The sequence below is a fragment of the Eulemur rufifrons genome, chromosome 24 (assembly GCF_041146395.1).
Source record: "Eulemur rufifrons isolate Redbay chromosome 24, OSU_ERuf_1, whole genome shotgun sequence".
NCBI lineage: Eukaryota > Metazoa > Chordata > Mammalia > Primates > Lemuridae > Eulemur > Eulemur rufifrons.
Genome location: NC_091006.1, coordinates 27,636,577 through 27,653,213, shown reverse-complemented (window position 1 = coordinate 27,653,213; position 16,637 = coordinate 27,636,577). Strand labels below are relative to the sequence as shown.

General features: G+C 33.9%; 1 protein-coding gene across 18 annotated transcripts in view; it reads left to right on the top strand.

Annotated features, from left to right (window-relative positions):
• The window catches only part of ADGRL3 (adhesion G protein-coupled receptor L3), a 442,010-nt gene that overhangs the window by 223,485 nt on the left and 201,888 nt on the right, over window positions 1–16,637 (top strand). For all 18 annotated transcript variants that reach the window (XM_069458531.1, XM_069458535.1, XM_069458534.1 and 15 more), the window contains one exon: window positions 8,654–8,734. In XM_069458531.1, coding sequence (XP_069314632.1) covers window positions 8,654–8,734 — 81 coding nt within the window. The remainder of the gene's footprint in view (window positions 1–8,653; window positions 8,735–16,637) is intronic.

The window sequence follows — 16,637 nt, the reverse complement described above, 5'->3', positions numbered from 1 at the left end:
CTCACAGATCACATGGATTGATGAAAAGGAAGGAGAGATTCTGACCTGATTGTAGAGAACATAAGGATCTCCCTGTCTCTTTTCTTTAAAAGAATAGTTACTTTGACACACAAACCTTTATATATAGTCTCATAAAAACCTTCTCTTCTGATTCTTCATTATGTCGCTTAACTATGTCCTTATACATTAAAGAATTTCTTTAAACACTGGCCCCATAATGGATATATTTGAAATTTTCCACTATTCTCTGAAATAAGTTGAGATACCTTTACTTTATTATTACTCTAGTATAGAAAGATCTCATTCTAATTCTCCTACAGATCTGCCTTCTCTAAGATATACTGATTTAAGAGCTAATGTGAAGGATGCCTGGTGACCATTATTTGCGAGTAATACATGATGAGAAGATTTTACTTTGAGATCTATATTATTATACTTCTTCATTGATAAGATTTATTCAGTCAAATCAAGGCTGCCACTTTTCCTGTCTTGAACTATTCCTTGGGGGCAGAGGGCGGGGAACAGATGTTAGCATTCTGTTGCTATCCACCTATGAACCTTGTTTCAGATCCCTTAATATACGTTCCTATTCCTCTTTTTGAGTTAGTGTTACTGGATGTTTTCTGATCTATCAGCAGGAAGGAAAAGAAAATTTAACACATTATGTTTTTCTTAGCATGCTAGGATAGCTTTTAAAGCAGAACTTTAAAACCATGAGCACAGCAGGCCAGCTTCCTGGCTCTGTGCTCTAGAGAACAAACCTCTTTGTTGTGACTACCTTGTCTATAGTTTTGCTCTTGCTGTTAGCTTCTGTGGTTCTAGAAGCCAATTTTCTCCTGCCAGTCCTCCTTTGAAATAATTCTGATATCGCTTTTCAAGCACCATAACCTTTTCTCCTAAACACATAATTTCAGTATCTCTTTTAAGTCAGGTCCATTAAATAGATGAATAATGAGAATATGGTGCCAATTTATTTAAGTTTTTCACAGTTTATAATAATGACGTAATTGCCTCCTACCTAATAATTATGTTATTTTGGGGAAATGAACTGAGAAAAGTACATTAGAATAGTATTTTTTAAATATCTACTTTACATAAATGCAGTGGGCTAAATCTCTATTTGGTGAATCCTTATGTCTTTCATTTGGTAAAGACTTTTTTTAAGAACACTGTGAATCTTTTCTGCTAGGAAATGGACATGCTGAGACTTAAGGTCATTATCAAATGTTTAACATTTCTCAATTAAATAGAATTAGTTGCTCTTCGACTTTGTTTCCATTTTAGAAAGAAATTTTCCCAGTGTTTTAAAGTTTTCCTTGTTTATTATTTGAAATGTAACAGTTTTAACATTTGTCTTAATTTCTGTTATGTCATTCATGTGTGTTTTCATCAGAAATGCATTGAGTTCTTACAATGTCTAAAACTTGCTAGTAGGTCCTTAAAATGACAGAAAACACATACGATCTGTAGTTTTTACTTCCAACCCTCATGGAGTTTAATATCTAACTTGTCCTATTTAGTTGTCACCAAATATGTTCATTTAGGTTACTCTTCCAATAAAGGTAGGTTAAAGAAGTAAAAGGATATTGTGGCTTTATATTTTTTTTAAATTACAGCAAATGTTAAAACAAGTTTTAAAGATCCTAGAATAATTTGTGAATAGCCAAGATACGTGTGTGTTTGTGTATATTTACATATAAATATATACACACACATATACTTGCTATTAATATTTTTCTATGTAATGCATAATTTCTAGAGAACACAAAATTTTAAGTATTAAATAACTTTTCATAACAGAATATGAATATAAAGCTCATATCATGCCTTTTTGTTTTCTTGGAATTTGATATCTAGGCTTCATGTTGAAAAAGGTAAAATAATTGAAATTTTCTTTTGATGTAAAGTTTTAATAGGTAAATTGACTTATAAGTAAATAGAGATTCAAGAAATTTATAGACTATGCCATTTATGTAATTTTTGCCATAAAATGCCACCAAAAATGCTTCATATTTTTGTCTTCAAAAACTATATTATGATGAGTCATATTTTCAAATATCATGAGAGAATCAGGAAAGTAAATGTGACAAATAACTTTTGTCTTGCAGAGTCAGTATTTATTTCTCTACCAGTCTTTGCTGAATCACTCCAAAGAGATTATTTTTATCTTTCTTATGGACAAGAAATAATAATAAATATTTATTGAATACCTACTGCCAGTCACACATATTTCTTGGGCTCCTTGTACTTTAGCACATGAATTTTCTAATTAAAATCTAAACTTTGGCATCTTTGTAAGTTCCAAGAGTCAAAAGTTCACCAATTTATTTCTAGTACTTGGTATAAGTCACATAGTAGGAACTCTATTAAATATTGCCCAAATGAATAAATGAATAATTGAAGGAATGAATGAAAGCTCATTCTCAGTTTCTTTCTTTCTCTTTTGCCATTATTTGTGTTGAAGTGTTATTTTGCTCAATCTTTGCTGGATTAAATGCTCTGATTTCTTTTTCTATTTCCTTTTCTTTTTTTTTTTGTTTTTGTTTTTTTGTTGTTGTTGTTGTCGCTCTTGTAATGCTTGCTACAATAGGTTTTTGAAACGTTGTGGAATATATTTTTGAAACTGTGCTTCCAAAATTTAACATTTGTCATTTAACCACCAAGTCTATTTTTCGTGCGTGTGAAAGAAAGGAAAAGAATCTGTGAGGTTTTATAAAATTAGATTCCCCTGTATATCTGTGAACACCTGAAATTCATCATAAATATAAAACATTCCTCACACCAATGCAGTTTCAACACTAGGACCAGTGTGATATTTTGCAGGCTAAAAGATTTTCATTTCTTTTAGATTTATTGATTTCTTCCTGACAACTGCTTTATCAAATATCACATTCAACCCATTTTTTCATTAGGTATGAATTTGTCTTAATTTTTAGGTATCATAATGGTATTATGGTTATTTTAAAAGAGCCCCTATATTTTATAGATACATTGGCAGGTAATTTACAGATGAAATTATGTGATGGCTGGGATTTGCTTCAGAATATTCTGGGATGACTCTGAATTAGCCATTGGTGAAGTTGGGTGATGGGCATATATTTTTATTCTTTCCTTTTGTAGTATATTTCTGAATTTTTAAAATTATTGTTTAATCATATTTTTGCTTGCCCCTACCTGTGGCTCCCTGTCCCCTTCCCTGTTACTCCAGTTATCTTCAGGCATCCACTCATGATGTTCCTTTTGCCTTCCCATGCCCTGCCACAGTTTTTCAGTAGGGCACCACTTGATCCTCCCTCAGATCTCAGCTTTCTCTAGGTACTGCTCTTTTCTCACTGCATTAAGGGGGTGCCATTGTTGTGCTGTTCTCTCCCACCTGTAGCAGGGTTCATATCATACTTCACTGTAATTGTTTAATACTGCATCTAGACTGACATCTCTCAGTGGAGGAATGGTGTTACCTTGTTCATATAGTATCCTTAATACTGGCCACAGCTTGGGAGTGGGTGTGGAAGAAATATTTGCTGAATGAAATACACCACACACACACACACACACACACACACTCACACATACACAAGAAAGACAAAGTTACCTACGCTTCAAATTACTCCATCTCCATCTATTTTCTGTGTGGAAAGTAATACCCACTGGAGAGAAGCCCGTCAGTAACGTTTGCACCTGCATCAATGACTTCATATTCTGGGCAAGTCAAGCATGTAGTTGTTTATCTGCTACCCAGTATTTTACTAAATTCACTGAAAATATGTATAATTAATAAGATGAAGGGACAGAAAAGAAACCAGAATAAAAAGATAGGTATCAAATTGGCAACTTTACAAATCTTTTCTTTGATGATTACTTTTGATTGGTGTTTACATTGTCACCTGAAAGCTGACTTTGTAAGTGCCAGATGGTTATGGTCAGAGTGGGATTTGAAGACAAAAAAGCAAGCTGTTATAACGTTAAGTCTGCCCAATTTTCCATCAACAGAAATAACATATTGACCTTTGGTATTTTTTTTTTATCAGCAGCAGAGATTATTTTCAATAAGAAATTAAGGGTTTTTTTTTTTTGTTGTTGGTTTTTTTTTTTTTGGAGACTTACAGCTACTTTCACAGACTTTTTAAAACTTAGGAAAATTCCACCTACCACTCTTAAATGTAGTTGCATATGAGTTGCCTCATTCCAATACTGTGTCATTATGATTATAATAGAGCAGAGACTTGCTATCTTCCTAAAGGTTATAAATGTAAAATGATAATATTATTAAAAACCCCAGTAGTAAAAATGTGGCATCTATTTTACTGTCTTTAAAGGGGGAAATGTCGTATCTCTAGAGTAAATGAGTCAAGATCAGCAATTGAAAATTTAAAGCAAACAAACCAAAAAATAAGGCATAAAATCTGCCCAGAGAGCCACAAACTATTAAACTTGTTTACTGTACTGTATAGAAAATGAAGAAAAAATAAGTTGAAAAATATGTGACTGGAGAAACCACTGGAGATTTTATAGCAGTAAAATGTGATTTTTACCTTAAGAAGAAAGTTATGTTCATTTTCCCAATTGCATATCTCAATATTTTATTTATGTCTTCTTTTATCCATTTGTAAGTGGTGACATTACTAATATTTCTATGATTATATATAGAATTTGAAACAAATGGATTAGGTCAAAGCATCTAACACTAGCATAGTTAGTTCTTTAAGTCTTATTGATTAAAATGGAGCCTAGTCCTTATCTATACTTTTATACTTTTAGAGTTTCTTATAAAAGACATATAGTATCTCTTGCCATCTCTTGAATTCTTTACATGTTGTTCGTGAAAATTAAATTAGTCCTTCCATGGGCACCAGATTTAAAATTGCGACCTGCCTCTCCCACTCCAGATCCCCTTTAGCCTGTGCTAAATTGTTTCCATTGCCTTTAGCCCCTCACACATATAATTGATGTATTTATTATGCTTATTGCTTGCTTTTTGACTCCCTCTACATAGGGGTACAGATTGTCACTTATTATGGTGTTTGGTGTATGCCAAACACCTGGAAAATCACCTATGCCTAATGATTTAATGAATGAGAAGAATGAATTTATAGTGATAATAGCTAAAAATTGCTGAGTTACTTTACTATGTATAAGCACTGTTCTAAATACTACTATGTATAAATCCATTTAATCTTCAAAACACTCCTGGGAGATCAGTGCTATTATTATCTCTGTTCCACTAATGAGGAAATTAAGGCACATAGAAGTTAAGCAACTAGATAGTTACTTAACTAGTTGGGTTATTTGACTAGTAAGTGGCAGAGTCCAGACACTAACACAGCCTGTCCTTCCTCTGGGGCCGTGATCTCACCTATTATGCTGACCTGCCTATATTTTGTAGACATTGCCTAATAAGAAATACATATTTTCATAAATAAATAGCTATCAACCTTTTTAATGTCTCACCACACCTGAAAGATCATGTTCCACACACCTAGAAAATAATGCCTTTTAATGGAGCCTTGGCAGGTAAGAGAGGATGAGGGCTGGGAGCGGTTTTCTTCAGGGAGAGGTCTTCCTCTTTCTGTCTGTCCCCTGACATCACTCTTGACGACCACCACCTTGATTTGACTTTTGAAAAAGTCCCCAACTTCTCAGGATGTCAGTTTCTTCATTCTAAAATGTGCGTTTAGGGCTATAAGCTATCAAATGTCTTTCTCCCTCAAATTCCATGGTCCCATAAATGTATTTCTGTGCTCAGATGTGCAGGTAAAGTATTGACAGTAGAAAGAGAGAAAAGCCTTTTCCTCTACCAAATGCTGGTCAAGTCCTTTTTATATTTGAACTTTAGCAGAAATTGCACAAGCTTCTTCAAGGAAACACAAATTAAATGAAAGTTGAAAAAGAGATTGAAGTTAGAAAAATAATGGCTTTTCCAGAATCCATAATGGCCTTTGGATTTTTGCTACAGCACTGGGCTCTACTGACCAGACCCTTGAAATTTCTACTTCTTTGGCATACCTGACAGTGGATAGTTCAGAGCATGAGTTCTTTCTTATTTGTTTGCTAGATTATTTTTCTCCTTCTGCCCTCTCAATGGGGATGAGCTATAGAATATAGGCCCCAATTTTCTACTTTGTTTTTATATACTGGTTGGAAAGATTATTCCTTCCCCAGATTTCATAGTCATCTCAATATTATTTCAAAACCTTATCAACCTTAACTGTGCTACAATCTTTAAAATAAAAAACTAAAGAACAATCCCATGATGTTGGAAACTTCATATACTGGTAGTGAGAAGTAAAATGGCACGGCCTGTTTGGAAATCAGTCTTGACAGTTTTCATGTAAATTTACACATGGCATTATCATATGACACAATAATTCCACCTGTAGGTATATATCCAAGACGAATGCACACAAAACCATTATGCAACACTGTTCATAATAGCCAAGAAGTAGACATGATCCCAAATGCCCATCAGTTGATGAATGGATATATGAAAGGGAGTATGTCTATGCAAAGGAATTTTATTTGGCAACAAAAAGGAATGAAGTACTGATTCCTTCTACAACATGGATGAGTTTTTAAAAGTGTGTTGAGTGAAAAAAGCTGATGACAAAATATACAATAAATATTGTATAATTCCATTTATGTGAAATGTCCAGAATAGGCACGTATAGAGAGAGTAGTTGCCCAGAGCTGGGATGGGTTTGGAGGAAATGGGAGTGACTGCTAATGGACATGAGGCTTCTTTTTGTCATGATGCACGTGTTCTAAAACTGATTGTGGTGGTGGTTGCACAACTCTGTGAATGTACTAGAAACCATTGAATTGTATATTTTAAATGGGTGAATGTTATAGTATATGAATTATATCTTAGCACAGATATTTGTGTATATAGATATACATATGATATCTCCATGCAAATGTTTCATTTTACCTAGAGTAATTAGGAATAAAAATTAATTCATAAGCTACCCTCCCATTTCCCTATCAGCACTGTTCTTTGGTATAAAATGTGTATATACTAACAAAGTACATGGTGATGCTGGTTGGATAAAAGGAGATGAGGTATGTACGAGTGTTTTTGTGGTTACTGTCATATGTAGTAAAAGCTATGTTTCAGTATTAGACATGAAATCAATAGTATTTTATATGCTGGGGTTATTTTGAGCCGATATAAAGTGAAAGGTATATCATTTTTATTTACAGGGTCTACGAAGTTTCAAGCCAATTTATGTATAATGACATAGGAGCTTAAAAATAGAAATGTTCTTGTAACCAATATATTGCATAGGTACACAGGTGGTTTCATAATTAATATAATCTGAAGTTTTTAATAAACCATATCAAACATGGACTGCTAGCAGTACACAATTGGTTTCTCACTCCTTTTCTAATAGTGCTTTTAGTACTCCACTGAAACATGGCCAGTGCATGAGCAATATTCTTAGTTACCATTCTGAGGTACTCTGTATATTACAGCCTCTCCGCTCTCTCTGCTGTTCGCTAGAAAAATGCTGGGAGCAACAGCAGCTCCTATCAACAGGGAGCTGTATTAATTATTTGAAATGTGCCTCATAAGAGGAATCAGCAGAGTTTATTGCAAGTCGAATATTACTTGAAACGGGAAGGTTACTCTAACTGTCATCATAATCTATGTATCATTAACTTTCCTTGTTTAGGAAAAGAGATTAACAACCCTGTAAATTGCTATAGTAAATGTGTGAAATATATAAGTGCATATTCCTGTTGTAGAGAGTGCTGGGTCCTCCACTCTTACTCACACCTTCTTTGTGTAAAGTAGCTTTAGAAATTCAACTGACTCTGTAATTATGCTTTTGTGACTAAAAATCCTAGTTGTTTACAAGATCCTCAGTATACAAACTATAGCTACTTTGAGCATTAGAAAATTCTTTTGTATGTAAGCTAACAATTTTTTAAGCCAGCATCTTGGCCTATAAATCAACTGTAACATTTTTAACTCCTGAAACAGAAAGTGAATTACAAATATGAAGAATGCTTTGTAAGGAATGGAGAATGAATCCATCTACCTGCTTTTTAATTGTAGTTAGTTATTTTTTCCCATCAGACATGGATAGGAATACTTTTTTATTTACTTCTATTCAAATGATAGAAGTAAATCTTAAAGGTAAAATATGAATTCATTCAGGGTTGTAAAGTGATCTAATTAAACATTTCTCAAAGTATTATCTTTCATTGAGTGCCAATCTCTAGACTGTTTATTATTATGATCTGAAATAAAATAAATGCAGAAATTGAGTGTTTAGAAACACTTAACAGAGCTTCAAGTGTCTATTTAATCTAACAGTACAGAAATAAGGCCTTGTATTTTATATGTCTTTGTTTTTAATGTTTTCATTTCATTTTTCTTATAACCTAATTTTCTTGTATTTTTAAAATTATCATTCCACAACAAATTTGTACTTTACCAGCAACAAAAAATTAAACTCAGTTGGCGAAGGGCTGCTCTAATTGGGTGATGTTTGGATGACACATATTGTTTTTATGTTTGAGCAGATCTGTCTACACTCTATAATGGCTGTTAATTCAGTGTGGAGTGAGATAATGTGACTTCATAAAAACAACAAAAAAGTGAAAAGATGTAATCACTATGTCTTTTTAACACTTCTTTTTGGATCCACAGGGCAGGCACATCATGGACAAGTTTCATACATTTCTCCACCAATTCACCTTGACTCTGAGCTGGAAAGACCCTCTGTTAGAGGTAAGTTTTTCTTTACCTAAAGAAAAAGAAACTCTATTCATCCTTTCATGAAGGCAAGTAATTAAATTAAAGATGGTTGTAATATGTGTTTTGTAATATGGTGCCTATTTGAAAAAGCAGGGAGAAAAAAATGAAGTGTATGAGTATTCTGGAGACAGAACAAATGTGAAATATTGTTCCAAGAAATCTTTGTAAAGTATAATACAATGGCTTTAAGAAATAGGGATTTATAGTGATTCAACTAGTGGATGACTAGTTGAATACCAATTTAGATGTAGAGATTACCATATAACATTACTTTTTTGTTGGGACTTCCTTCTTCTGCTATCCTATTTTCAATATTAAGATATCTTAATCTAAGTCATGTTGACAGATTTTTTTTTTCCTTGCAAAGTGATATTTTATTCTTCTTAAAAGTCATTTTGTATTAATATGATCATTTAATTTTAAAAATATATAAATTAAAATTATGTAGTTTTAAACTGATGCCCACTTCTTTAGTTAAATGTTTTTTCTTAATTTTTATTTTTTTAGAGATAGGGTCTTACTCTGTTGCCCAGTCTGGAGTGCAGTGACATAATCATAGCTCACTGCAGCCTCGAGCTCCTAGGCTTGAGGGATCCTCCCACCCCAGCATCCCAAGTAACTGGGACTACAACCACACACATCCACGCCTGGCTAATTTAAAAAATTTCTTTTTAATAGAGACGGGGTCTCACAATGTTGCCCAGGCTGGTCTCAAACTTCTGGCCTCAAGCGATGCTCTCACCTCACCTCCCAAAGTGCTAGGAGTACAGGTGTGAGCCACTATGCCTGGCCTAAAGATTTTTAAAAAATAGTGACATAAAATAAAAATTGAAAGGTAACATTTACTATCTCATAATCTAAACGCAAAATCGATCGTTTTACTCTTTAAAAAATATTTATCAATGATCTTCAAAATGTTCAAAGCTGATGTTATATAGACATGTCTTTTAATTTTATAAATACCAAATATTCCAAGGTTAACTTTTGGTTTTAACTTATGCAGTATATTTTCAACAGTATTAATTCCTCGATAAAGTAAAAGTCATTAGTTCTGACTTTTATGAACATATTTTCTGTACAAGCTATTTCCTCTTCCCTGAGTCTCTTACCTCTTCGTGTCTACCCGGTACGTTTCTACCGATGTTTCAAGACTCTGCTTCATCATCATTGCTTCTGTTAAGTCTTCTCTCGCTGTGTGTTAGAGGGGAGTCATGTGCATGCCGTGGTTCTCCAAATGCCCCTGTGCTTGCCTGGGTTATTACTCCTAAGACGTTACATTTTAGTGTGCAGTATGCATGTTTCCCCCTCTCCTCTGTATGATCCTTAAGGGTACAAAGTGTCATACTTATTGTTTCTCCTTGAGCCATTAGTCTGTGCTTGGCACGTAGAAACTCATTCAGTGGTTTCTAAGTGACTGACAGTGAGGGCGACAGCCTAGAATCTGAAGGATGTGTTCGTGTTTTTCAAGAGGAAAAGGGAGCAGGGACGGTAAAGGAATCTCGTGAAGAGGAAGCAGAATGAGCCAAAACATGAATATGTGAAAGTGTGTGATATTTTTAAGGAAGTGTGCTGGATGCACAGTAAAATGGGCGCAGTTCTAGAGGAAAAGACTGGAATGATGTAATGAGGCAGACTGAGAAGGATTCTGTATCCCATTCCAAAGAGTTCATATTTTATCCCGGAGAAAACCATGAAATACTTTTAATTGTTTTTCCCCATGTCAGTGGGGTGTTATATCGTAACATTACCAGTTCTAGGTATGACAAAAATATTTCTGATGTTAGTGTAGGTGATGAGCTGATTAGGGAAGAGATTGACAGAAGGAGGCCGTTTCAGTAGTTCAGATAAAAGAAAACAGGGAAATTAGGAGTGTGTCAGTGCCAATGTGAGGGTCTGAGAAATATTTTGAAGAGGTATAACATTTGACGGAACCGATATATATGGGGAAAGGGATAGAAATGCCCCTCAGGTTTCAAATGCTGCTGTGGTTTGAATATTTGTATCCGCTCTGAAATTCACGTTGAAACTTAATCTTCAGTGCAACAGTATTAAGAGATAGGACCTTTAGACGGTGCTTAGGCCATGAGGGCTCTACCCTCATGAATGGATTAATGACTTTATAAAAGGTTCTGGAGGTAACTAGTTAGGCTCTTTATTACCCTTCTGCCATGTGAGGACACAGCAAGAGGCACCATCTTGGAGGCAGAGAGCAGCCCTTACCAAACACTGAATCTGCCAGGCCCTGTTCTTGGATTTTTCAGCCTCCGGAATTGTGAGAAAATGAATTTCTGTTCTTTATAAATTACCCAGTCTCAGTTATTTTGTTATAGCAGCACAAATGGATGGAGACAGATACTTATGACATGATCCCTCATCATGAGGAATAGATATAAATTGCAAATTGATGCATTGTTTTAAACATACTAGGTTTTAGTAGAATGTTGTTCCTACCATCGATGGAGGCCTATGTATGTAACCTAGTGACTTTAATAGAATTTAGTTCTTCAGACCTGATCCCAGTGTAATTTAAGAAAGAGTACTTTAAGGTCATAAATAGGACAGTATAGCAATCTATTCCAACACTTAGTGATTTAAAATAAGAAACATTTATTATGGTTCAGAGAGTTGCTGAAGACAGATGTATGCTGATTTAGTTGGGGCTAGATGCCTAGCAGTTATCAGGCTGGTTGGGTTAGCAGGGGAGGGGACTCACATTTTTGACAATTGCCTTGATATCATCTGGGATGGTGGCCACATTTCTTGCTCATCATTCAGCAGGCTAGCCCAGGCTCATTCCCACTGTGGCAGAAGGGTTTCCAGCAATAGGAAGGCAAACGCTGAAGTTCATGTGCTTTTCAAGCTTCTGCTTATGTTGTGTTTGCTAACGTCCCATTAGCCAAAGCAAGTCATGTAGCCAACCCAACTTAAAAGAGCAGAAATAGATTTTATCTCTTGATGGAGGAGCCACAGTCCTAAGGACCACAGATACAGGAAGGAGAGGAATTTGGGCCATTTGAAAACTACCATAGGTAGGCATATAAAAGTAAAATAAATTTAGAATGAAATAATACAAAAAAAGTGGCTGATAAAATAGAGGAGTTTAAAAGCTAATAAACTTAAAAGTAGGGAGTTCTAGACCTTTCTTATCTTTAGTATCTTCAACTACTAAACACAGAAGATCAGAAATATGAACTTGTTAGTGTCTTTATGAGAATTAGAGAATATAGAATAGAGTCTAGCATCTGGGAGGCCCTGGATAAAAATGTAGCTATTACTGTGTACTTTCAGGTCCACTGCTATGACATATGGGAGGAAAATGGGCTTTGGAACCAGACAGACCTGCATGACCTTAGGCAGTTTCTGTCTGTCTTCTATAGAACAAAGATAATAATGCCACCCCAGCAGGTTTACTAGGATGATTAATTGAAATAATACATGTCAAGCTCTTGGAAAACATATGATATGTACCAGACCCTGAAGAGTTGGGAGGGAGGGAGGTCTTATTAGAAGCTTGACTTTTAAATGGCATCACTTTCATAGTGATGATATTAAGCCAGGAAAGAGTGAATGAGTATAATCCAACAGTCATTTCTGCTGGATATCTACCTCAAATTGTGTTCTCTACCTTACAATGATTGTCCTGGTAGATTCTACTTCTTGCATCATTCTTCTTAATACATTGACCCAAAGACTCTCCTAAATTGTTCTTTGATTAATGCAATTGCAGGTATAATCACTAACTCAGGTGACTCAACCCTGCAATTTTTAAAACAAGAGCATTTAATTAGATGAATAAAGAGGTTTGTACAAATTACCAAAATAACATTGCAAGAAATTCTTGTGCATCTTTCTTAAGACTATCTAATATTTCACTTAAAGACAAATATTTGGAAATGGGATAGAGTTGCCATAATAATAGCATTAGTTTGCAATTTCCTTTCAACTGTTACTCCTCATCTTCATTTGTGATTTTTAAATATACTGTCTGCTATTGTTGATATTTACATGAAGTCAAATGATACATGCAAACTATGTATATATCTGTCTCTGTCTATCTGTTGACAGAGAAAGATAGAGAGGGGAGGAGGAGCAGGAAAAGGAGCAAGAGGAGAGAATTTCTCTTATATGTTATAGATTTTAATTTGAATTTATATAATATGACAAATAAGGTCCTGTAGATAATTGGAATTCTACTTTCCATAATGTTTTTGTAAGATTATGTAGCAATATACTTTGAATTATCTGTAAACTAATACTATCTAATCATCTTAGCCTTTATTTTTCTACTGTAATTTTATACATATTAAAAATATGAGAGATACCTCTAGATGTTTCCCTTACCTCATTGACCTGTGACTCTCTATATCTTTTTCTTTCTCTTTCTGGACCAATTTCAGCCATCTACATACATGTTAATGTTTCAGGAATTATTGCTTTATATATTAATTCCTTCTGTATTTTACAGACTTATAGGAAAATCAGACTTAATTTTCTATTAGTTATCATTCTAGCAGTATGAAACAAAAACATTTAAAATATATTAATATAGTTATTAATAATCTTAGCCCAGGAAAGTTTGCTGTAGAAAATATGAACTCAACCTAACATACAATAACACAGAAGACTGCTTCAGATACTTTGCCATTTTATTCTTTTGTCATCTGAAATATCTTGGATTATTGGATAATTTCTTTTTAAAATAGTGATTGTGCTTTGAGTGTTTGACACAATGAAGTAATTATTGGTAACTTCGGAATTACGTTTTAAAACTCTATTTTGAAAATTATAGGTTACATATATATATGATCACATTCTCAGTCTCCCTCATTTTCCGTGCCCCCCCCAGCTAAAAATCATTTTGTTTTTAATCCGTGTGTCACCATCCTACCTCCTTTCAATTCCCTTGATTTCTTTCATTTTCATTCTGATTTTTTTAGTAAAAAAAGTATTTTGGTATTTTGTAATATTGATACATTTGTTTCTCGTAGTCATAGTATGTTTCTTTTTTGATATTGTATATTTGAATTATGTCCAATATGCTCTTAGCAATCATAAGAAAAATGTAGTAGGAAGTTACAAAATACCGTTGAATAAAATGTTATATTCCCTACAGTTGTAGAGCAACTACTATTTATTATATAAATTCAGTGGCATTTATCCATTAATGAGTAAACTTGAGAGATTCTGTTCTTTAAATTTAATGTAATCATACATAGCATTTGGTCACATAATTTATGCCTGTGATGACTTTATGTGCATTCTTCAATTTACAGATTTTATTACTGAATAAGGATGTAAATTCCAATAGTTTACTAGTGCATTAATGTCACAATACATTACAAGGTAATTAACCAGAGCTGCCACTATAAATAGAAAAATAGTCTCAGCCTTCACTATAAACTACTTAATAAAAATAAGGTTCTGAATCAGCATTCACCATTGTAATAATTTTTCTTGCCATATGTCTCATTAATCAGGACTTTAAAATAATAGCTTCATCTAGAAGCACTATTATTTTTAAACCGTTCATTATTAAAACAAGTTTGTTACAATTTTGTAGTTAATTTAATGGGATTGATTATATATTTCTGTGTACAAATAAGTTCTACATGCTTTTGAGACATATTTCCCAATTTTATATAAGTATAAATGAAAGAAATATTGCTTTGGTAATTTTGTGGCAGATTTGTAAATGAGTACATTGGAGTTCTTAGCACGGCTCATTAAAAGTTGCAGTTTAGAAGGTCCCTACCAACTCTCTCCATTTTACCAACCTTTATCTTGTCTCCTAACTACTCACGTGCAAAATACCCTGCCCCAGAATCATGTCTATATTACAGGCAGCATCACTCTATGAAGGTGACTGGGAGGGAATTTGTGTAGAAGACAAATCAGAATCCTAAGCAGAGGCATATATTATTTGACATTTAAATATACCAGTAGGGGAACACCCTTCAGTTGAAACTTTGTTGTTTTCATTTTTTTGTTTGTCTGTTTCATTTATCTTCCTGTGCAATTTGGTGGCAGCCTGAGCAGTCAATTATAGATCCCATCCTAGGAATTCTTCACAGCATCACTAGCAATTGAAATTAGATAAGTCCTGTCAATTACACAGAAAAGGCATTAACTTCTGAAAAATGTTCTCCTAATGTCATACTAAGGATGATATTTTGAATATTTTACTATATAAAAAATTTGACAGTTATTGAATGCACTCCACCATCCAATATGGTAAAACATTGGTTATAAAGCTGGAGAAAACTGTATTACATTTATTTTTTATAGTCTTTTTTAGGTAGGGTCTTAATAAGAAGTCTAATATTGAATACTAATGTATACATTTGATAATTGTTGACAGTTACAATTTATACTCTGAGAACAGACTAAGATACTTGCTTACATTTAAAAAATCACACCTTTTTTTTTTTTACCTTTTTCTATAATAAACTGAATAATATAAACATGGTTCAATTGACACATAATCAATGAACTAGAATAATGCCAGGAATTAAGTTTCATGTGTGAATTGAATTACATTCAGCAAATCCACACACTGAAAATATTTTTAAGGTTCAAAATAAGCAGATGGTCCTGCCTGGTGCATCTATATTAGAAATAGGCTATAGCCAAAGATTTAGCATCACAAATTAGAGACATTAACACACAGTATTATCTAGTGAAATAGAAAAACATTTGAAATTGATTAAAATTAAATAGGAATGTGACATCTGGTATTCTCATTGAAGAGTCTGCGGGCCTGCGCTCTAATATTTCATGATGGTTCTTTTCACACTTATCTGATTAGCAGACATTGTATAGCAGAACATAAATCCCCCAGCTTTACCCATTTTTATCTCAAGAAAATAAAAATGAAACTTGTATATAACAGAGCGCTTTGGTCATGTTAAATAAATACTCTTTCCCTACACTTGTAAATGTCAAACATTTTTTGTATAATTTTAAAGTACACTATGAACACCTACATAATATAGACAGAGAACATAGCTTGTTAATATTAATGGTAGACACAACTCCCATTTATTAAGTATGTATCTTGTATCAAACACAGCAAAAAATATGTTATACCCATTGTCTCATTTATTCTCACACAGATCCTACCACTTCTTTATTTAGACTTAGTGAACATTATCATTATATTTCTAGGATCAAGCATAGTATGTACCATAATACTATATAGTCCTAACTGAATCTGGGTTGAATATAAATGAAACTAAATTCTACAGTTAATCATAAAATGTACTTGCTATTCAATATTATCAGGAATAGATATGAGGGTTTCATAAACCTATGCCATATTTTCCAAACATAAGTTATTGTTTAAAAGCTAATGTTTGTCAGTTGAAACAACTTAGCACACTCCTGGCCCCTTGTCTGTAACTAATGCGCTGAGAATAGTTATCCCAGAGAGTAGAGTTATCTGCTAGTTTTTCATATTAGTTTCTTAGTTGACTTGTTCTGGTGGTCTCTAAATGAGCCAAATGAGAAGGGAGGAAGAGTTTGAATTCTCCTTCCATGCTTGCCGATGGAATGATATTCTTAGTACACAAAGGGCATCAAATAAAGGCTGGATACTGTTATGTTCTGAACATTCTCCTTCAGGTTTGATGTGACGGATGGCAAATCCAGTGATAATGATCCTTGATTTGTGATTCCTTGATGGAGCTGTTGCTCAAGAAAAGGGAGTCACGGGAATTAGCACATCTGTAAGCAGCTTTGACCAGGTTCAGTGCTCTTAACTGCACCCCTCCCCACCCCTCGCCCCCCAGCTCCTTTTGCCCGCTCCTGAGATGACTCACACAGCTCTCCTAAGATTGCCGCTGTAGCTTCTAGGTCTTACTTCCCTTTGTCTTATTTT